Source organism: Theropithecus gelada, chromosome 5 (assembly GCF_003255815.1).
Source record: "Theropithecus gelada isolate Dixy chromosome 5, Tgel_1.0, whole genome shotgun sequence".
NCBI lineage: Eukaryota > Metazoa > Chordata > Mammalia > Primates > Cercopithecidae > Theropithecus > Theropithecus gelada.
In genome coordinates, this window is record NC_037672.1 from 87,891,699 (window position 1) to 87,908,243 (window position 16,545).

At 34.2% G+C, this 16,545-nt stretch overlaps 1 protein-coding gene across 2 annotated transcripts in view; it reads left to right on the forward strand.

Moving 5' to 3' along the window:
* The window catches only part of CHIC2 (cysteine rich hydrophobic domain 2), a 55,433-nt gene extending 49,958 nt beyond the window's left edge, over positions 1–5,475 (forward strand). For both annotated transcript variants that reach the window (XM_025386383.1, XM_025386384.1), the window contains exon 6: positions 3,696–5,475. In XM_025386383.1, the coding sequence (XP_025242168.1) occupies positions 3,696–3,746 (51 nt within the window). In that variant the 3' untranslated portion in view covers positions 3,747–5,475. The remainder of the gene's footprint in view (positions 1–3,695) is intronic.
* Positions 5,476–16,545: the final 11,070 nt, after the last annotated feature.

The following is a 16,545-nucleotide window of genomic DNA, read 5'->3' on the forward strand; positions in this document are numbered from 1 at the left end:
TTTGTGAGTTTCGCTATTAAATGATCATTTATTTTGCTTCTGATCTTATTCTTTCCATGATTATTAATCAGCAAAGGTGTCAGGAGCTTAATCTCCTGAGTGCAAGGATTTTCTACGGTTCACAGATGCATGGTTTCATGTGCAAGACTGATTTATAAAGTTATGAATGACTTGAAAACAAGGCTTCACTGTGTTCTGAAAAATAATAAATTAATTGCCAAGATAAAATAGCCTGAACATGTGTTGATGGAGTGTGAAATTTTAGATGCTGTATAAAGAATAACCACAACTTTGGTTACGCAGCAAGTCAGATATGGCTTTTTTATATAATGCTAATCAAGTTTCCAAGTATGGAAGAAAACCTTTCAGCCAAGCCATTGGAGCTTAAGAAACCTTTAGCCTTTAGAGATTTTAACTGCCCGTACCTCAGTGCCCTTTAAAGAATCTGTTTTAAAGTGTTATTAGAATATCGCTTTGTAAAAATTAAAAGTAAGCAGGAAATGAGATGTTGATCATCTTGTGTTTACTTGTTAAAAAATATCTAATTTGGCATATATATACAATGAATTTTGTACTTACTCAGCATGGGATTTAATTTACTGACTCCATGATTTACTTGAGCAGTTTTTCTCCTTTTGAAAATTTCAGAATATTCTAGAAAATTAAGAATTTTAATTTTCTTTTGAGCTTGGGTACTGTACTTTAAATATGGCCAGGTTGTTACTTTAGAAGAAAAAGATCTAAGGAAAAATTAATTGTTGAAAGTAAAACTGAGAGCCTTTGTGAAGTATCTGTTATAACATTTCTGAGGAATTTTGCCTATTCTTTAAAACAATATAGCCATCATAGATGTGTGTGTGTGTATGTGTAAAATATTGATTAAAAGAGTGTTTTGTTGTAAATTATCATAAAATCATTTTTCTCTGTTAGCATTTTCCTGTTCTTTCATTATCACACAGTCAAATCCCATTTCTAGCCTTGAACATAAAAAATATTTTTAAAATGTCTTAGACTAGCTTTATTCAATGAACTAAATAATGTAGATTTTATCTTTATTATGTCAACATGTTAATTTATGATGATGAGAAAGACACCTGATACTTCTTTATAATCGTAACACATTTGAGTAACCCATTTTGAGGTGAGAATACTAGTCTTGTATTTTCATCTTAGATAGTAAGAGGGTTTATGTATATATTTTGGGGAGAAGGATGGATAGGAGATGTAAAGAATTTGGTGAAAAAAAAGTTACTACATTTGTAACACAAACACTAAGCTTAAAACTAAGTTATTAATTTTTTGTGCATTTCTAAATTTACTTTGGAAAGGAAAACATAAAAGTTGTCCCAATGCTGTGATTTCCAGATAGAACTGTATGACTATAATTTATTCATAAAGTAATTTAACCTTCCAAAACATTCTGAACTATATGCTTTGTTTGTAAAATAAGTTTCCTTGAATTTTTAGATAATTAAGCACTTCTACTAAAGCCATTATATTATTTTCACTCCATCATAGAAGATATCCAGAAGAGTAGTAAAGATAAAATAAATATTTAAATTGCTAGGAAAAAGCTGGGTGTAGTGGGCATGCCAATAGTCTAGCTGGGGAGGCTGAGGCAGCAGGATTACTTGAGTCCAGGAGTACAAAGACAGTCTGGATAACATAGCAATACCTGCCTCTCTTTTAAAAAAAAAAAAAAAAAATATATATATATATATATATATATATATATAAATATATGCATGCTGGGGAAAAATGTGTTTTGCTAGATTTTCTTAGAGTATATATATATATTTTTGATAGTTGAAAGTGAGAATAATGTAGCTTAAAAAATTCATAAAAATGAATTTTCAAAGTTAAACTAGCAAATAAAATTCATTTTATCTAATGAATTTGGGCCTTTTTAACCATTTGTCCCTCTTTCCCTCAACTTTTCTTTAACTTAAAGAAATTTCATTTTGTTAAAAGAAAATAATTATCCTTGATTAAATTTGAACATTGGAAATACTAAAAATATATATATATATATATAAATATACACACACACACACCACCTTGATGCTAACTTTTCTTTGTTCAAATATGGTAGAGACAGATGATTTAGAATAAATGAGACAAGTGGCTTCTGAAGGAAAAATTTGTAGGATGTATTATTTAAAAACTAATAGTTCAAATGTAGGCAAAGATAGCCTTTATTTTATGTTATGTATTAATAGTATATATTGTAAAGTGTGGGTATGCCCACAACTGGGGACTAAAATTATAAAGACTGATTGAGGACATATTTGAAATACAAAAGAATTTGTTTAATGCTGACTCTTAAGTAGTTTAAACATTTAATTGTCAAATTTTAAAGCTGCAAAGAATCTTGTCATCTAGTTCGATGCCTTTGTTTTATAGATAGGGAAATGTAGCCCAAATGAAGAAGCTAGTTGGGAGAAAATATTTTAACAGGGAGCTAGTGAATATTTTGTAGGCAAATCACAGGTCAGGAGAGTGGCAAATGTGACAGCTAAGGCTTAGTGCAGGATACCTAGAGTAATACAGGAATATTTTTGAGCCAGGTATAGAAGTGTGTCTTCTTTATTGAGGCAGATCAAAACCCAGGAGAACTGAAAAGTGAAAATGAAGATTCCTGGCCCAGACAGCTAATCTGTAGAAGTATTGAAATCTAGAGGTCATACCAAGCAAGACACAGTTTCTGAAAAAGAACGATGAGTCACTAGACTTAGAAACTTTTAATATCAAATAATTTTTAAATCACCATCTATTTCATACAAATTTGGGGCAAAAGAAAGAGTTGATTGTAATTTAAGAAAATTCAAATTTGGAAAAACTAGCTTTGGTCACTTTGTGTAACTCTGTGTTACCATATTTTGTTTTCATTGATTTTCCTTTAGTTTCCTATTGAAAGGCCTTTTGGAACAAATTTTGGCCTGTAATTTTGCTAACCTAAGAAGAAATGGACTTTTTAAAAAATTAAGAAATAAAGGACCTTTTATCTAAAGATTACATATTCTGGTAGAGAAAAATGAGAGCAACTCTAGAACTTAGAGAAGACTTGTGTAATTGGGTTGATTAAAAAGGAGAAAGTCTGAAGAAAAATGTTGGGTGAGCTGCAGTCACGTAGGGTGGTAGAAAGGGCAAGTCTTTGGAGTTAAAGACAGTCTTTTATTCAAACAGTGAGTCCACAATCAATTGTGATACAACTTCTCTGGATCATCAGTTTCCTCATCTGTAAAATAGGGATTATAATACTTACCTCATAGAAAAGTTGTTGGGTTTAAAGAGACCCAATGTAGTATGGAACACCTGGTATACAGTTAGTTCTAAATGCATACTAGCCCCTTTTCTCATGAGCACAGGGGAGCGTGCATGTATGCATGTTTGCTCCTCCAGTGTGTCAGGGGCACTATCTATATCACCCTTCTCAGACTTTGGTGATTTTACTTGCTTATTTGTCTTCCTTTTCATAGAGCCGAGGTATTTCATGTATTTGGTAAAGGTCCAGAAATAGAAAAATTCTCAGTGATGGAGCTCTGCATTATCAGATAAAGATCTGTTTTAGTAATGCAAAGTTGCAGTTTTAAAATGTGAATGGATTTTCAAAAAAATTGCCATAGCATATAATTGAAGTTTTAAGAAAAATTTTTGTTCAAATCTTTTAAAAACTTTTTCTTCTCCTTTTACAGGTCATCCTCATAGAATTTTTACCAAAGACACCGATTTTTCGACCAGATTAGCATTTACTTTATTTATAGAGACTTTCCAAGTATGTTGTCTTTCCAATGGTGCCTTGCTTGGTGCTCTCCTGGTGGTGACATAACATTGGTTCTACAGAATCGTGTGGTGTTTTGTTTGTTTGTTTGTTTGTTTGTTTTTAAATAACCGCATGTTCTAAGTGTGCATTTTTGTCAATCTTTGCAACAGTTATTTCATATAGATGTTTAATACTTAAGTTATTGTGCTCTTTTCTGTTATGTATTCTGATTTTCAAGGATTACTTTTTTGTATTATCAAAAAAATACATTTGAACTTAGCATAAAAAGTGGCCAGCCTTTTTTATTTTGTCACCAAGGTACACACAGTCCTTTATTTATAAATTCCTTAACAGAGAAAAACACCTTTGTAAGGCTCAAGTTATCTATTCCAGCAAGCACACTTTTTGTATCATTTTTTCTTTCTTTTAAAATTTGATATTGTCATTATTTTAAAATAATAAGTTTTCTTTAATAACCTTTTGGAATCTAACATATCCTTTCTCATACAATTTCTAATGCTCTGTTTATGGCAGATAATCTGTAACATTATGAAGACCTATCAAAAAGTTTTAAGAGTATTACTGTCTTCAAAGGTAGTAAGACAGGATTAAATGTTTATTAGAATAGACAAATCAGTGAATGGTATGCATGTATCTAGTGGTTACTAGAACTCAGGATCACAAAATATAGTAGCATCACAATCTGTGTATATTTTTGATCAAGATGATAATAATGGCCTTACTTGGGTTACTTTTATTGTTTATCAAATCTTATTTACAAAAGAGTGGAAGTATTCCTTTACACAATTTCTGAAGAAAATATTTCTTCCAATCTATCACAATTATAGAATGGATATATGTTTCTGAAAAGTTTTTGAAAGAAAGTAAAAGTTCTAAAACTAAAAGTAAGCTGGTATTTAATATCCCATTGATATTTAGAACCGATTGTTAATAAGAAATGGAGGATGCATTTAGTACTGTTTTTATCCACTAGTTCACTTTCAGTACAGTTAGGTATACTTGTTTTGATTGAGAGTGTGACACATATGTTAAATCAGATTAGCTTGTTTCTTTTAAATATACATATACACGCATACATATTTTTTTCTCCTTTTTGTTGTGCATATCTCTATGCATTTTTAAACTTTTAAATTTGTGAATGACCTATATGTAAATTTTTGTTTTATGAACCAGAAATTATACAAGTTTTAATGTGTGTCAAGAACTTGTTCTATACAACTGTGGTATCGAGCAATAATGTCAATAACTTTTGGAATTATATAAACTATGCTTAATAATTTGTATTGAGAATTGGTACCACTATACAATACTTTTTTCCTTGTATTAAATCTTTTAAATACCAGTTTCATTAATTTATATACCTGTATTTTTAAAAGTATTTCTTTGTACTTCTTCAAAGTACTGTAATCCTTTATAAATTTGAATAGTCAAATGCCAGTATCTCATGTCCTATATCCTGTCTTGGATATTAGGAGCTATCTTAAAAACTAGGATTAAAATTTTTTTTTTTTGGTTTGGGAATTATATGTTTTCCTTGCCCCCCAAATAACAACTTGAATTTGTGGAACACTTTTCCTGTGAAGAGCTCAAAGTACAAAGAATTCAAATACTTCTTATTTTATTTAACTTGTATCTAGGGTGTGTCCTACCACCTTAAAGTAGTGCAATTAAAAATAATGCCATCTAGAAACTTCAGTATTCCTCTGTGGTTTCAGTGTGAAAAATAATTGTATCTTCATACAATGCTAAATCTGCCTCAGGATTCAGAAAGATCAGAAAAATATAATGACTGTGTAAACTATGCAGCACAGTTCCGTGTATAAAATTGTATACATCCATAGAGCACCATATTGATCAGCTTTATAAGAAGAACTTATCTATTTACATAATTTATTCTCCTATTATTAGTCTACTGTGGATAATAATTTTAAAATTACTACATTCCCTTAAGGATATTTTAACGGTAAGATAATTTTCATAGTCGATGATACTAAGTGTAGAATTTTTAAAAGCGTTTTTGATTTTATTCAGCCATGTGCCATTTACTTAAAGATTTCCTAGAAACGTACACTTCCAATGTATATATAGAAAAGAACTGTGAATACTTAATATGTGGTATTATCATAAGCCAGTTATGCCTTGGGCATTTAGATTTTCATGCTTGGATTTTCGTTAGTAGCCTATAGTATAACTCTATCCTTTCTTGAATCATGAATTTAAGTGCCCACATTACTGGATATTAGAGATGCCCATGTTAAGTAAACATCAGTCTAAGGGAATATTTAAAGTGATAATTTTTCTTCAGCTTCTGTTTTCTGACTTAAAGTTTGTGGGACATAAACTAGAGCTTTTTAAACTGGCCAAGAAAAAATATTATTGGCAGAAACTTTGGTATATGGATTCTACATAGGTTGAGTAAATAACTTATGGTCTTTTTAAAATACATTAATGGCATTTTACAATCAGTCACCATTTCTGTGTAGAAACATTCTTTTCTCAAAAAATGTACATTATATTTTAATATTTAATATTAATATTAATATATAACTCTGGCTATCTGGGTTAAAATGATACTCCAAAGCCTAATGACTATAGTAAAACTGATGTGATACATTTAGCTTCTAAAGTAGATGTTGGCCCTCCCTTACATGGAGATCACCTTACCTATCTAAAATGATCATCACTCTTTAATGACTAGGTTTCATTTATTTAAAATATAAACATGTAATTTTACCCTAACATCAACAAAATAAATTCAACAAAGTCTTGAATAATAGTAAACAATGATTTTCTTTTCTTATTAGAAAAACTAGTTTTGTAATTGAGTAATTTTAAATCAGGAAGAATCCAGCTTTCCCCAAGGTTTTGTCTTTAGTGTTATTTTTTCAGTGTTAGCTTCTGGTTGTTTTTTTATATTAATAGACCCAGGCCAACCATAAAAATCTTTGACAATATGCTGCCCTATCTTTGGATGTAAAAGGACATTAAATAATAATACGTACAGTTGAACGCACAGTTGCATGAGTTCAAACTACTAGTTTTGTATAACACTATGTACATAGTCAGACTATTTCAACTTTTGTGGTATTTAGCTTCACAATTATAACCTTTAACTGCATGCAGATATTTCACTGTAAATATTTGCTTTGACTTGCTGTTGATCAGTAGTACTAAAAACTACACTACAGTGTGTTAAAAACTGCCTTGGACTGAACTCCAGAATCTAGTCCTGTACCCTCTTTTCTTTTATCCTTTTGGACACCATGGATCCTTTTGCTGTCCTCCTGATGTCCAGAGTCTTTACCTAGGCCTGAACATAGTTCAGAATTGCATTTTTATCTTTCTTCTTCAAAGCTCGCAGTAAGAACAGTAATTCTTTTTTTTTTTTTTTTTTTTGAGACAGTCTCACTCTGTCGTCTAGGCTGGAGTGCAGTGGCACCATCTTGGCTCACTGCAACCTCCACCTCCTGGGTTCAAGCAATTCCCCTGCCTTAGCCTCCTGAGTAGCTGGGATTACAGATGCCTGCCACCACGCCCAGCTAATTTTTTGTATTTTAGTAGAGACGGGGTTTCACTATGTTGCCCAGGCTGGTCTCAAACTCCTGCGCTCAGTCTGCCCATCTTGGCCTCCCAAAATAAGAACAGCAATTCTTTTGCATTCTTAGGTAGGTGTTTAAAAGACCAATTAAAGTAAGTCGCATTAAGTGATGAATGGCTGACACCCTCAGTTCTGCTACGGTGGTACTTGCATTTTAAAAAGAGATTTCTTAATTGATGCAGTGGTGCAATTGATGTTTCCTTTTGAAAAGACCCTAATGGTCCACACTTTCTAGGGAGGGAACAATAGGATGGTTGGACATGGGGTTGCTTCTCAAACCTCTGTTTTTGAAAGAAGGTGATTAATAATTAGTTTTTGGGAGGAAAGAATAGGCTAATTTTAAACCAAACTATTAATTATCCCATAGCTGTTTGTGTATAAATATTTAACCCTTTCTTAAATAAAGTAACTCGTAATTTTTCCTTGATATCATAGTCAACTTTATGTTGTTTTAGGACTATATCTTAAATTGAGGTTTGAAGAATGTCTTTAAATCTTGAGTTATCTTGTTCTGCACTTCTGTGGAGAGCTTTAGATAATAATTAAGAGAAGCCTAAATATTGATATTATTAATCATAATTCTATCAGTTTCTGTAATATGGAGCATTATCTCCCCCACCCCAATGGCATATTGAACTAACAGAGGTTGTTTATAATCTTAATAGGTAGTTCAGGATGTTTATCCTGATTTGGAATTCATTTCTGATATTCTACAAGACCATCCAACTACTTGGCCTTTTTGCTTTCATTTTCATTTTCCAAGCAGGAAGATACTATGACTACCTCATGGTGTTATCTTGTGAAGCAATATTTTTCAATAGTTTATATCCCTGTTATTAAGTCCTATATAAAAGTAAGTAGTTAGATGTTTAATAATAATGATTGAATAGGTTTTTCAACTTATTTGCAAAGTCAGCACAAACTTGAATTACTGTCAGGTTTTGCATTTAAAATGGAAGAGACTGGGTATTCCCTGTATGTACTTAAAATGTTTTACATGTTTAAAAATCAGGGAAACATTAAATATAGTACTTTGAAAAAAGTTTCTTTCTAATAAGATTTTTTAAAAATGTAGTTATGTCTGAGATACTTAAAATCCTGCCTTTTTAAATATCCCCTCTATTTCATAAACATGGTGCTCTGATATTGAGTTGATTACTTTCTTCTCTTTGTGAAAACCAGTATATTGCTTTCCTAGCTCTTTATCTTAGAAAGTGTTTTGATGAACTGACCATATCAGGCATCCTTAATTTTGGCAAATAAGGTGTATATTGCTTTGTTGTTTTTTATTTAAAGAAACGCAGTGTCAAGCAGCCTTCAAGAGACATACGTGATGGGTCGGTGTTTCGTCTACTTTACTTTATTGAGACATACGTACCCTCAGACTGCAGTTTGTGTCCTATTGTGTCTTCTGCTGGTTCTTAATTTAGTATATAACTGGTTCCATTTCTTTTTTTTTTGGCATAAATTCTGTATAGATTTAAAATGTTCTAGAAGGAAAGAGTATTTCCTCAAGAAACCTTTTGCTCTAAATTAAAGAACTCCTCTTCCTTTAGTAGCAGCTATTTAATTAGGTAATTACAACAATCTCATTACATGGCCACCAAGTCTATAAATAGGAGCTTGTTTTAACTCAAGTATCAAAGCACTTTTAAATTCTGTATTTTTATGTTTGTTGAGGTTACTAGCATTGTGCCCTCTCAGAAGAGTTAAGTATTGTGAAACTTAGCAGTTGTGGCAGTAGAAGCAAGGCAAACATGATTGGAAGGCAAGATGCTGAAATCTACTGGCTGAGAGAAATAACTGCATTATTATCCTACTCTTTAGTTTACAAGGGTGAACGTTATGCAGTGGTCAGGAATTGCACACAGCTTTTTGCTTTCTTTATACGTTCTTTATATATTAAAATGGAAATTATTTTTAAAGAAAAAGAAAAAATATTATTCTAGATAGAATTTTCCTTTATCATCATGTCCTTTGAGAAGATAATGGGAGGCTACCTTGAAACAAATATACTTAGATTTATCTTTTATAATATAAATGTGACCATTAAAAAAATAAAATAAAGGGTTCCAGGAATTTGTTCCTATATCCTTAAATGAACATGGAATAGTTTTCATATAAGATAATCAGAAATTTCTGATGGTGAGCAGTTATGCAGAACTAAGAGCAGGGTCCCTAAAAATATGCTTTTGGATAATTATACAGCATTCAGATAAGTCTAATAACATTAGAAAATGAAGATAACTGGTAAAATATAAAGTTGAATGTGAAAGGTAAGTATTACGTTTTTGCTTTCATTATTAAGATATTAATCCCACTGCCAAATAAGCATAGTTTTTCTTTTTTGGAGACGGAGTCTCACTCTGTCACCCAGGCTGGAGTGCAGTGGCACGATTTTGGCTCACTGCAGCCTCTGCCTCCCAGGTTCAAGCAATTCTCCTGCCTCAGCCTCCCGAGTGTTTGGGATTACAGGCATGAGCCATCACGCCCAGCTAATTTTTGCATTTTTAATAGAGACAGCGTTTGGTCATGTTGGCCAGGCTGGTCTCAAACTCCTGACCTCAGGTATCCCGCCCACCTCAGCCTCCGAAACTGCTGGGATTACAGGTGTGAGCCACCACACCCTGCCTATTTTTCTTAAAATGAGATTGTTTTGTTAGATTAAAAACTTGTTGGCCTTCATAATTACGAAGAAATACATAATGGGTTATATTTAAGGTGACTCAGTTTTTGGTCCTGTGTTGGTTGTAGTATATTTAGTCTTGTAAAATTAACTCTTCATTGATTGTATTGATTGTTCTTTTTTTAGTAAACAAATGGAGACTAATTTGAGTTAGGGATTTTTTTTTTTTTTTTTTTTTTCCCCACGTTTGGCTTGCTTTGGCTAGTTTTGTTGCTTTTAAGTGAGTCTACTACAACATGTCATTTCAACACACGATTCCATATTCAAAAATAAAATATGGGCTAATTCACATCATTTTGTCTTTAAAGAATATGATATATTAAATAAGATCTTAAGCTGGTGTATTTGGAATTGGAAAAGGGAATCTGGAACTTAGATCAAATCACTTTAAAGGAAATTGGCCAAACTAATAATGTCTGTTAAAATGACCATATGAATGAATGAGTACATGCACACACACCTGCTTCTGTAGATATGACCTGTACAATGTGTGGGGAAAAGCTAATTAAATTGACGTCATTACAATATCAGTTTAGAAACTGTGTACAATGAATTTAAAGGTTTATATTATGCGTTCATGAACTTGAATCATAGTTGGAAGAAAAAAATAGGGCAAAAATGTAGCTTATATAATATTACCTTTTTTTTCCCCCACAATGGTGTTTTAGTTATCTCTTAAGTTTAAAATTAATGCAGCTTGTAAATAGGATTCTCAATTATCCTGTTTCAGTTTTTAAGCTTTCAGTGGGAGGCGGAAATAATTCCAGTTGCCACTTCTGTAAATAGACGTTCAGCACTATTTAAAATAGCTTATCTGTGGCATTGTATCAAGTGACTATTTGTAATACAAATTTTTCGTTTTACTCAATTGACCCAGATTGTAGTATAAACCTTTACTAACATAGATCCATATATGGAAATACACACATACACACACAGAATCAAAGATGAAGTAACTGTGACTCAGTACACTAAGACATCTCTTTGCAGTAGACAGTAAAGATAACTCCATCACCTGGATTGTTTTAGTTAAAACACAGAATGACAGTTGATTCTACATGAAACATAAAAACTAAAGGGAAATTTTGTTTGTGAATTATTTTTGTTTCCTTGAGTCATCATACTATAGTTTTTAAAGAAAACTTATTTTCTGAATTTTTATTCTTTTATTCACATTTTTCATCCTGACCAGAAGAAATGTGAGCATTCTCAGAAGTGAATTGTTTCTTTTTTCACAAATAGAGATCTATGCAAAAATGCCATTACCGCTTGCACTAGTTAGTATCTTAGAATCCATCGCAGAAAGCCTAAAAGATAGCCCAACCTTTTGTACCTACAGTCTTAGATATTGTTAGATAGCCATTCAATTTTCTTTCCATTGTGTATGAGATGAATATTTCTTGAGACTTTTTTGTTTGCTCTACTAAAGAAATCAACCAAGGGAAAAAAAATCCAAAAAACAAAACAAACAAAAAACACCCTGTAACTCATGTGAAGCATGCAGGGTGTTGTAATTTCAGTTTGCAAAGCGGTGTGATACAATGTTGCTGAGCCAAAAGCACACGATAGATTTAATGTAGCCAATTGTGTACTTTTGAAAAAAAGAGTAACTGTTCCCTGTGAGTTAATTTTGGATTTTTTCAAAATCTCTCTTTTAGGCTTTGTGCTGGATTCTTCCAGACAAATGCGTATTCCATGTGGGCCACTGTTCTGCTAAATGCTCTCAGTTCTCCTTTTGCAATCAAGATTATGTTGCTAAGGAGATTTTGCTTTTATTGCTGCCATTGATTTGTGTTAATACGTTTTGAATACCTCTCGGTATTCTTTCGTAGACAAGGCCAAAAGAAAAACTTCCCCGAGTTTCCCAATTTACATTACAAATGGAGCGGTGGTGTAATGAAGCCAATATAAAGTGGGCAGTTGAAAGGAAACTAAAGAAGGGCACTCAAGTGAGAAATGAAGAAATGTGCCGAGTGCAGTCTGTGGGCTGCCCTTGGTCCAGCTGCAGGAACTGGCTCTGGCCAGAGGTAGAGTGAGTGAGCACCTCCCTCGGCAAAGACCACCCACTTTTGGAGTGTAGACTGGCACACCAAAGATTACCTCATTGATTAATATAGGGCTTAAAAGTGAAAAATTTCTGAGGTGGGAAAATCACTTCTAAATCTCTTATTTGAGTCCTTCCTAGAGCATGACTGAGGCCACACTTCCCATGCCTTATGACCTGAGGTTGTCTTGTAAAGGATAACCTATGGATGGACCTGTTCTTTTGGTTCTGAGGACTAGTGTATTCAAATGTTGGAATGTATTCCTAGGTGAGAAGGATATTAACTAGATTAAATTGGTTTTAGTTATATGCTTCTTACTTTGTATCACATTTTAGACTACAAAAACTCTCCCTACCAGAAAAACTCTCAAGTATTCCGTCTGTGAGTGGAAAGAGACCAACTAGATGTGTCTTTAACCAGTGAAGTGGTTTGCTCAGGTTGCAGTGCATGAAGGTGCTCAAGAATACCATAGTAGCACAGTGGCTCACATTGTTCAAACAGCATGATATTAACATTTTTTAAAAAATCAGAGCACAAATGCTTCATGCATATAACTTCAAGAGTTTTAGATATTTTAAATTAGAAATGCCAAAAATATAAAAAGCATGAAGAAAAATTTCTGTAGAAGTTAGGAAACTAAAAATCGATCATAAGGGAAGCATCTCAGGTTTTTATTGCAGTATTTGGAGATGAAAAATGACTTTCTATTTACACAATTTGTTATTTCAGCAAAATAGAAACCTGTCAGTCTAATGTTGGATGATCTGATAGTCTCTGCAAGAAATAATTGCAGAGACTTTCCGCAATCACTGGGAAATATGAAATCTATAAAAACATCTGAAAAAGGGCAAGACTGGGCCACTGCCTAGGGGGATAGCCCTGTTCTTTCTGTGGAACCGGGGGTGGGGGGGGGGGGGGGGGGGGGGGGGGCGGGGGGAAACCTCCGAAAAGGAAATTCTTAATTCCTGTATTTACAGTGTCTTTTTCAGTAGATTTTTCCTGCAAAAGGTGCTTTCAATTACTTTGCTTTAATGGATAAAATATCAATTTCCAGACCAAATGTGGTAACTGTTTTTGGTCTTATATCTTGATTTACGTATACTTACCAGGTTTTCTCTCCCTGTGATATTTTTAAAGCTTTTAAAATTAACTTCAGCTTAAAGACAAAAGTTGGAAAATATAAGTATGAATTTCTGTTTCAGCCTTGTAGTTCTGACTGTATTTGTCAATGGTTTCTATATTAATGATGCCATTGTTCCGTTGTGTAATCCTAAAGTTAAGAATTCTACGAATGAGAAAAACAGCTATGAATTATAAGTGAAAGATAGTGAGAAAAAACACACATATTTCTGTACTAAATATTGAGAGCTTTGTATTTTTTCAAGTTGGAATTAATATATTGAGAACTGACTTTAAATTTTAAAACTCTTATGCTGAGAAAGCCTGACAGGTAGGTAAACCAGTTTGTGTACATAAAATGTTAGCAATATATTATTCTGCACATCAAGCATGTTACAAAAACTCTCACTAAATTATTCTCTGAAGATATATAAATTTTACTAGAGGTATTCTAGATTTATTAGTTCTGCAAAGCCAGCTTTTTAGGGTCTTCTGTTCGTAACATATCTGCTGGGTGGTAATTTCTGCCATGATCATCTGACCAGTGTTTCTTCTATATATATTTTAGAGCAAAGATGAAGTAGGTCCTCTATAAACAAATGCATTACATGTTTTAAATCTATCAAAACTGTCAACAGGTGTGTCAAGAAAGAGAGCTCTGAAGAAAGAGTGGGAGAGGAGGAGGGAGAGGCATTTTTTGTTTGTTTCCCAAATTCTGTTAGCATTGGGTCTTGCTGCTAAGCTATAGGCCACATCCATTTAAAAGAAAGTGGAGTCTCAGAGCTGGAAGAAACCTCAGAGGTATCTAGTGGGGATATGCACTAAAATCAGCTGGGAAGTTTTTATTTATTTATTTATTTGACAGAGTCTTGCTCTGTTGCCCAGGTTATAGTGCAGTGGTGTGATTAAGACTCACTGCAGCCTCCATATCCCAGTCTCAAGCAATTGTCCCACCTCAGCCTCCCCTGTAGCTGGGACTACAGATGAGCACACCATGCCTAGCTAATTTTTAAAGATTTTTTTAAGAGAGTCTCACTATGTTGCCCAGGCTGGTCTTGAACTCCTGGGCTTAAGCGAACGTCCTGCCTTGGCCTCTCAAAGTGTTTGGATTACCTGCATGAGTCCTTTGCTTGCCCTTTAAACAAATTGTAACATACTATTCAAGTATCTAGGTTTTACCAGGGTGAGCTCCTTTGCTGTATCTTCCTCTTCAATTAAAACCATTCTCCAGTTGATTTTGAATGATTTAATGAATGTCATTTTGATCTTGATACAAACGCATTCCAAAACTATAATTTTGATGAGTAAATTAGAACTTTAATATGGACTTACTAAAAAGTAGGGTTTTTTTGTTTTTGAGACGATGTCTCAGTTTGTCACCCAGGCTGGAGTGAAGTGGTGCAATCTTGGCTCACCACAACCTCTGCCTCCTGGCTTCAAGCGATTCTCCTGCCTCAGCCTCCCGAGTAACTGGGATTACAGGCACCTGCCACCATGCCTGGCTAATTTTTGTATTTTTAGTAGAGATGGGGTTTCACCATGTTGTCCAGGCTGTTCTCGAACTCCTGACCTCAGATGATCCACCCGCCTCAGCTTCCCAAAGTGCTGAGATCACAGGCATGAGCCACTGTGCCCAGCCCAGTAGTTTGGTTTTTAAAATACACTTGGCACTACCCTCCACATTAGAATTGGGAGGAAGGAAAGGAGACCATGTATATTTTGAATATTTTTATCAATTATAAGACATCTTTCAGCTTGGAGTGGTGACTCACACCTGTAATCCTAGCACTTTGGGAGGCTGAGGTGTCAGGATTGCTTGAGCCCAGGAGTTCAAGACCAGCCTGGGCAACATAGCAAGAACCTGTCTCTATTCTTACTTTAAAAATTTTTTTTAAAAAGCTATCTTCCCTTCCCTCTCTAACCTAATTTTATAATGACAATAAGGCTTACGAAGTTTATCACTTATCTTAAATCGCAGGTTGTTAGTGATTTTTAAAAATCCTAAACGTGATCATTTAGAATCCTTGTAAGAAAACATGACCACAACCGGTTCTCTGTAACTGAGAGAGCATTGCCTATGCTTGGGGCACTGAAAGGTAAATTGTTGGATTCCAGCCACTCAGAAATTGTTTATCTGTCTCTGTAAGTGGTTAAGTTTTAGTTCTATCTACTGCCCAATCTGAGAACTGTGACTTAGACATTTAATTATTTATTGCTTGTCCGTGTGAAAACATTTAGAATGGCTGGCAGCCTACCAGACCCGGAGTTAAACATTCGACAGCTTGACTAGACTGCCGGTAGCCAACTTCACATCAGATTAAACACATTCTCTTCATGATGAATAGCTTGGAACCTAAAAACTTAACTTCATTACAAAAAGTGCAAGGGGTGGGTTGTTTTCTGAATTAAAATTATTTTATGTTTTACTGCCACCATCCAATTGCGGTTGTCAAATGTATTTTCTTTGGTGCTGGTGGGATGGAGGGGAAAGGGACAATGAGGGACTTTTGGGACTAATAAAATTTAAAAAAGGACTCCTACAAGGTTGGACACAATGCCGCCCAGGGATGAACATTCATGAATTTTGCACTGAAAAAATTTACATTTCATTAACATTTTAAATTACAAAGGCAGGTCTACAAATACCGATGTGTGTGTGCACACGCGCACGCACTCATTGCATTTTCCAAGCAAAAAAGTGAATAATGTGCTAACCATATCCTTTGTTATTTTTGATTTTTCTTTTTCTTTTAAAACGTAAGCTGTGATGTGTAGTGACATTAATTTTAGTAAAACCTACTGCGTCCAGAATTGGTGGGTTCTTGGTCTCACTGACTTCAAGAATGAAGCCACGGACCCTCGCAGTGAGTGTTACAGTTCTTAAAGATGGTGTGTCCGGAGTTTGTTCCTTCAGATGTTCAGATGTGTCAGGAGTTTTTTCCTTCTGGTGGGTTCGTGGTCTCACTGGCTTCAGGAGTGAAGCTGCAGACCTTTGCGGTGAGTGTTACAGCTCTTAAAGGCAGCACATCTGGAGTTGTTCATCCCTCCTGGTGGGTTCATGGTCTCATTGGCTTCAGGAGTGAAGCTGCAGACCTTTGCGGTATTACAGCTCATAAAGGCAGCCGTAGACCCAAAGAGGGATCTGCAGCAAGATTTATTGTGAAGAGCAAAAGAACAAAGCTTCCATGCCCTGGAAGGGGACCCAAGAGGGCTGCTGCTGCTGGCTTGGGCAGCCTGCTTTTATTTCCTTATCCCACCCCACCCACATCCTGCTGATTGGTCCATTTTAGAGAGCTGATTGGTCCGTTTTGAC